This window comes from Eurypyga helias, unplaced genomic scaffold, assembly GCF_000690775.1.
Source record: "Eurypyga helias isolate BGI_N326 unplaced genomic scaffold, ASM69077v1 scaffold2195, whole genome shotgun sequence".
In the NCBI taxonomy this organism is placed as follows: domain Eukaryota; kingdom Metazoa; phylum Chordata; class Aves; order Eurypygiformes; family Eurypygidae; genus Eurypyga; species Eurypyga helias.
In genome coordinates, this window is record NW_010253189.1 from 93732 (window position 1) to 99731 (window position 6000).

Below are 6000 nucleotides of genomic sequence, written 5' to 3' on the forward strand. Positions count from 1 at the left end.
CAAAGCAGCGCTGTGAAAGCTCTATTAGACTTGTATCTTTAGCAACAGGGCATGCTTCACGGTCACAACAGCTTTTAAAATCAGTGGAACACACAGACCACCAGAAATCACAGTGGGACGTGGGCAGCCCGTGGCTTTACAGGGTGTGTGTTCATCCTCCATGCTCAGCCCTTGGGGGTAGGGCGCTGTCCTTGTCCCATCTCCGAGTGATGCATCGCCTGGGGCTTGACATCATCCCTCCGAGCTCTGAAGCCCCTCCAGGGATCAGGAGAGCTCTGCAGTCGTTCATCCCTGTGTTTAAAGGTAAAAGGAATGCCTTGCGTGAAGGCTGGTAAAGGTAGACATCAATTCCTCCCTTTCTGCTGGTGTTTGACTGTGTAATTGTACAGTTAAAACAATTGAAAAGTGCCCCAGCCCCTCCTTCTTGCCAAAAAAGAAGGACCAAAGGTGGCACCTTGGGGAGGTGACTCCTGTCCTCGCCAGCCGCAGGTAGACATAAGCTCCTTCAAACAAAGCTCGCGAGTCCAGTTCCCACCATCAAGCTCTTTGTGTTTTATGATGAGCAATGAATGGCCAAGGGGTACTCGAGAGCCTCGCAGATAAATCCACATCCACCCAGCTTCTGCCAAGCGAGAAGGCTGCCTGTGTTTGCAGCGTGGCAGCATCTCCTGTTACCCTACGTGACAAAATCACAGCCGCTGTTTTGTGTGCCGAAGCCTGCAGCCTCACAACAGGTCACCTTAATAGCTCCGTCCTCTCGGCTCTCAGATTTCCTAATGATTTTCAGCACAAAAATGCTCTAGTCCAGTCTGTCTTCTCCAGTTGCCCGGTTCAACCCTCAATTAAACTCTTCCCAGGCCTGGCTTGCACATCGAACTGTGATTTGGGAACCGGGAGGTGGGTGAAAGGGTGTGTTGCAATCAGAGCTAATGAAGGCTGGTTCGGTGGAGAGGAGTTGCGGGTGGATGGGATAATTGGGCCACAGGAAAAGACAGCTGTTGTTGGAGGTGATGGCCAGGCTGTGTGAATGGAAGCTTGAGGCTCTAATAACGCTCTGCAATGTGCTCAGTGACCGTCTCGTCTGAGGTCCTTGGTGGAGACCAGCTTTCTCCAGGAGTTGTGTTAGCAGCTCTGTGGAGTATCCGATTGCAGCCGTGAAGGGTGTTGCTGTCAGCAAACAAGGGGTCTGGGACCTGCCAACCTTGTCAACGCTTCTCTTATGATTAACAGGGGGAAATTGGACCTCCTGGCCCCCGAGGTGAGGATGGTCCTGAAGGTCCCAAAGGTCGCTCTGGCCCCAATGGAGATCCCGGTCCTCTTGGTCCTGCTGGAGAGAAGGTGAGTCTCAAGGATGGAATCTCCCAGGAATGTTTTACTGTAAAACCCACTTTTTTTTAGGTGTTTTGGGTGGGTGGCCAGGGCAGTGCCCAGCATGTGGGGGGACAGTTTTAGGGCAGAGGGATGAGGAGATGCTGCAGGAGCTGTGTGCGAAGGCTGGCCGGAGTCGTTCCACACAAAGACCAGGGGAAACCCTGGGGTCGTGGTTCTGCCGTGGTGGCATGGCTTGAGCACGTATTGATCTCTTTAGGGTTATCTGCTTGGGTATGGTGCCTTGAAAAAAAAAACCCAGATGAGGGAAAAAATGGAGAAATTGAAAGTATCATGGACTCCAGTCTAATTCTGTGTGTAACTGGTTTAAAAAAACTGGTAGCAAAAAAAGCCCGTTACCCACCAAGTCCCTGACACATTTACAGTTCTCACTCTGCATCAAACCCCCAGGGAGTGCAGAGGATGATGGCAATGCCCCAGCAGCTTTATCCCACCGTGTCACGTCTGCTTTGCTCTCGACTTCTCTGCACTTGGCCATCTCCCCTTTCTGCTGGTGCAGATCTGAAGCTGCTCGCAAGGTCTCTCTTGCCTGTGCTAACACACGTCTTGTTTGTGTTTCAGGGAAAGCTCGGCGTGCCAGGACTGCCCGGCTACCCGGGCAGGCAGGGCCCAAAGGTAACTCGGTGGGGTTCGGCGCTGGAGAGGTGCGGGGTGTGCTGGGGAGCCCGGCGGATGCCGGCTGAGCAAAGGGCTCAGCCCCTTGCTAACGGGACGAGGTGGAGCGGCAGCATTTCCCACCCGTGCAGGACAAATTTATAGATGGGTAAAAATAGCTCCCAGCTGATGGAAATCGGGGACTGGTTCTGCATCGCTTCAGTCTCCTGCAAAGCGGTGGGAAGAGGTGCGGCGGGACGGGGACCGCAGCACGCGAGGGCGTGCAGGACTGCTTTGGTGACGGGTATAAACAGGCTCCACGTGGGCTTTCATGCGAGTCATCAGCATAATAGACCTTCTCCTTGTATTATGTTTTATATCTTCAAAGCTCTGCGCTCATGTTAACTAACTAATTAAGGAGAATAGCTAATGAATCAGGGTCTCCCTGAAATTAAAATTAAAACTGCCTTTTGCAGATTTGCAAACATCCTTTGTATCTTATCTACACGCCCACCTTCGTTTGGGCCATTTTCAAATGTTCTTTTTAAATTAAAACTGCAAATTCCGCTGCATAGACAAAGCCTGCAGCCCAGTATTTTTTACACGCCCTGGAGGCTTTGGGAACTTCTGTTTTTGTTAACTTTTTTTTTTAAGAATCATATTTTATTATTCATGTTCACTGCTTGAAAAAAACCCAGGCTTGTTTAACACTGGAGACATAATTATCCACAAGAGATTGTTTCCTGGTTGTGGTGTTGGTGGTTTCTTTTTTTAATTTGTGTTTTCTGTCTGGGATAGGGTGGGGTTTTTTGTATTTCTTTGACTAATTCATATTTTAAAAGCAGCAGCAGCAACTCTCCAGGTGCTTACATCAGAAAGGAACAAGCCAGGAGTTAATTTTTCATGTACAACACAGTGACTTAGGAGCTAAAAACAAAAGCCTGACTGTTCCCCAGGCGCCTGGTACAACCGTGGGCTTGGGCTTTTGCAGTGACTCCTAATGAGGCATGGACCTTTTTTTTTTTGTTGTTGTTTTTGGATGAAATCTAGTTTCTGAGGTCATTTCGGGTTTGTCTTCAGTTTTGTTTTTATTAAAGGAAGGTTGAAAAAGGAGCTTTAGGAGCTGCAGGCGTCAGCAGGCGCTGGCTTGGGGGTTATTCCAGGCCAGCGGGCGCCTGGCGTGGGTGGACAGAGCTGCCCCTTTCGGTGTCTTGAACTGCTCGCTCTCTCTTTGCTCTTCCCCCAAGGGCTCAATCGGCTTCCCAGGATTTCCAGGAGCCAATGGAGAGAAGGGCACACGGGTAAGAGCTGCTTCATCTACCCACCTGCTTTGCTGATTTACTATTTTTGTCACCCCAGAGAAAGGTCCTTGGGCAGGACGTGGGGAAAGCCCCACCAAAGGCAGCTGCTGGGCTGGTGCTCTGGTTGCTTTTGCATGGAGGGGCTGTTCCCAGAAGGGCCATCCCACGCGCTCACATCCTGGGATGTGATTCCCGGTGCAGGGAGCGTGGGACCAGCGAGAGCCTGAAGCCAGCAAGAGGCTCCCGCCGCCGGCTGTTGGGAGAGGAGGATGCCAGTCACAGCAGAGCCAGCTCTGCAGACAGCAGCTTTCCAATTAAATGCTGGAAAATTTTCCCTCAAGATATTCCTCTGAACCTGAATCCTTCCCGCACTGTCAGACTTGGCTCAGGGCATGAAGAGCTTTTTAATTAACAGTAATTATTAGAGATGGGTGAATCTGTTCGGAAGCAGCAAGAACCATCTCTAGCCCACCGTGAGGTTCGACATGCTTAGCGGGAAACACCCCACAAGTTCCTCCTGTGCGTAAGCAGATATGTTCTAAATTCATAAACCCCCTTAAAATGTGGAGGCTCCAGCCTTGGCTCTACCTCTCACCCCACCTCCACAGACTTCGCTCCCAAGCAGGGATTGTCTAAATACACCGGTGATTTATTTTGTGGAAGACAGGCTTGAATTAGGGGATTCAGAGTACAAACATAAAGTCATTTTCTGTACCAGCTTCGGTCACAGGGAAAAAATTGGGGGAGTGAGGAGAGCGAGTGGAATTAGTTTCCTCTTTACTCTCATTTAAATACAAATGACTTCTAACAGACGTGTTCGATAGGACCCCAGAAAATATAAATCAACTTGCTCTGCATTAATATCATGCCACTGATACTTGGTTTATATCCACCACCCCCCTTTTTTTTTATCCTCTCACTGAGTAATTTTCATTTCACTCTGAACTACGAACGCGGCGTCCTCTCCCCTCCCTCTGCTCCGGGCGGGAGAAGGGAGGCCGTGAATAAGGCAGCTGCCACCACAGCCTGGAATTCACTGTAGCCCTGTAATTACCACCCGCCTTATCGAATATATAGCAATAAAATCCTGGGCCTGGATTTCTCAGGTGGTGTAAAACAGCGTCATCCCTGCAGCGGGGCGGGAAAGTGCTGCTTTGCATCCCCCAGCATCCGCATCCCTCTTGCTCCATCTGCTAATTCTGTTATGGTGGGATGGAGATCCAGACCGCTGGGATGGGAAACCTTTCGGGGAGAGTGGAACAGGTACCAGGAGCTGGTTGTTTATGAGATGGCCAATATCCCAAAGGGTTAGGCTGGTTGAATTTTGGCAATGTCCAGTCTGAAAGGGATTGAGGAGGGAGCAGGTGTGCTGGGAAGGGGCTCAACTTCGGGATGAAGAAATGATGATGAGACAAGAAAAGACAAAAAATCACCAATTTGCTCACTTTTTATTCTAAACGGGCTTTGTGCTCTTAGGGAGAGGGAGTGAGGACACTTAGTTACACCCCCTGGCATGACACACAGTGCTTCAGTTTAGGAAGTGAAAAGGGTTCGTTTGCTTTTCAAGTTCAGAAGCTCGTGTTGACATGGCTCATGAGTTTGAGAGGTGGCTGGTGGCCGCTGTCCCTCTCCCAGGCCAGGGCAGGCTCTGGAGCTTGCTCTTGCTCCCATGGGGCTGGCTCCAGGAGCCCCAAAAACCTCCAGTGTAAAGGAAGGACATGGGAATTCAGATATAAATTAAGGGTTTTTTTTTTTTTTCATAGGGAGCAAGACCAGGGTCTGGCACCCCAATCCCTAAGGGAGAGCACATTCTGGTGCCCCTCTGCCAAATAGTTTATTATATGGTAATTTTAATTCTTTTCCTCTCCACTGTGATTGGACCATTTACGCCGTTCCACAGCCAGTCCAGAGGCATGTGCTTGCTTTTTCGGTGTATTTTCACATGAGAGAGAGGGAAGATTTTAATGGACAAATCTCTCCTTTACTATAAGGAGCCCAGCTTGAAAAATTTTTGAAGAATAGCTGTACAAAAGGTCTGGCAAAGTTAAAAATGAGGGGGGAAAAAAAACCCCAAAATACATGTTTTTGGAGAAGTGTGACCTGTTAAATATCAGGGTAGTTTTGATGAGTGGCTGCTCATCACGGTGCCTGTCAGCTGTCTGCAGCCGTGGGGGGAGCTTGGGTGAGCGTGCTTGGACATTTTCAAAACCTGGTCGTAAAATCAATAGTTAGACGTGAATAAGTGATCTTATTTTTTAGAGTTTAATAGGCCTCTGCCATTAGCAGGGGGTAATAGATCTCCCTGCTCGCCTGGTCTGACAGAGCCTGGGGCGTGCATGGAGGTACCGAAATCCAGACCATTTATTTGGGTGCCTAGAAAATAATCTGAATTTAGATGCCTTTCCCTTGGTATCCCTGTTTGAAAAATATAGGTCTGTGTACATTTACAGTGCTATATCAATTCTTTGCAACAGTACACAGTGCTGTATGCATGATTAATGATAGCAATAAGCAGGGGAAAATTCTGCTTAAAAATAGAATTGGGGAAGAAGGAGAGGAGTGTGTGGGGCTAACTGCGGGGAGGTGGCACACACTTCTTTCCACCTGCTCTGAATTTAGCTTCCCATAGCTAAAGGAGAAGCAGCTGGAGTATTTTAAAATTATTTTTGTAATTAATTAGAGAAAGATATGCCAGCAGGGTTTGTTAAATGCAGCC

General features: G+C 48.9%; 1 protein-coding gene across 1 annotated transcript in view; it reads left to right on the forward strand.

Annotated features, from left to right (window-relative positions):
• The window catches only part of LOC104510349 (collagen alpha-1(V) chain), a 115039-nt gene that overhangs the window by 76683 nt on the left and 32356 nt on the right, over positions 1 to 6000 (forward strand). The window contains exons 29-31 of the mRNA XM_010152568.1: positions 1231 to 1338; positions 1951 to 2004; positions 3231 to 3284. Coding sequence (XP_010150870.1) covers positions 1231 to 1338; positions 1951 to 2004; positions 3231 to 3284 — 216 coding nt within the window. The remainder of the gene's footprint in view (positions 1 to 1230; positions 1339 to 1950; positions 2005 to 3230; positions 3285 to 6000) is intronic.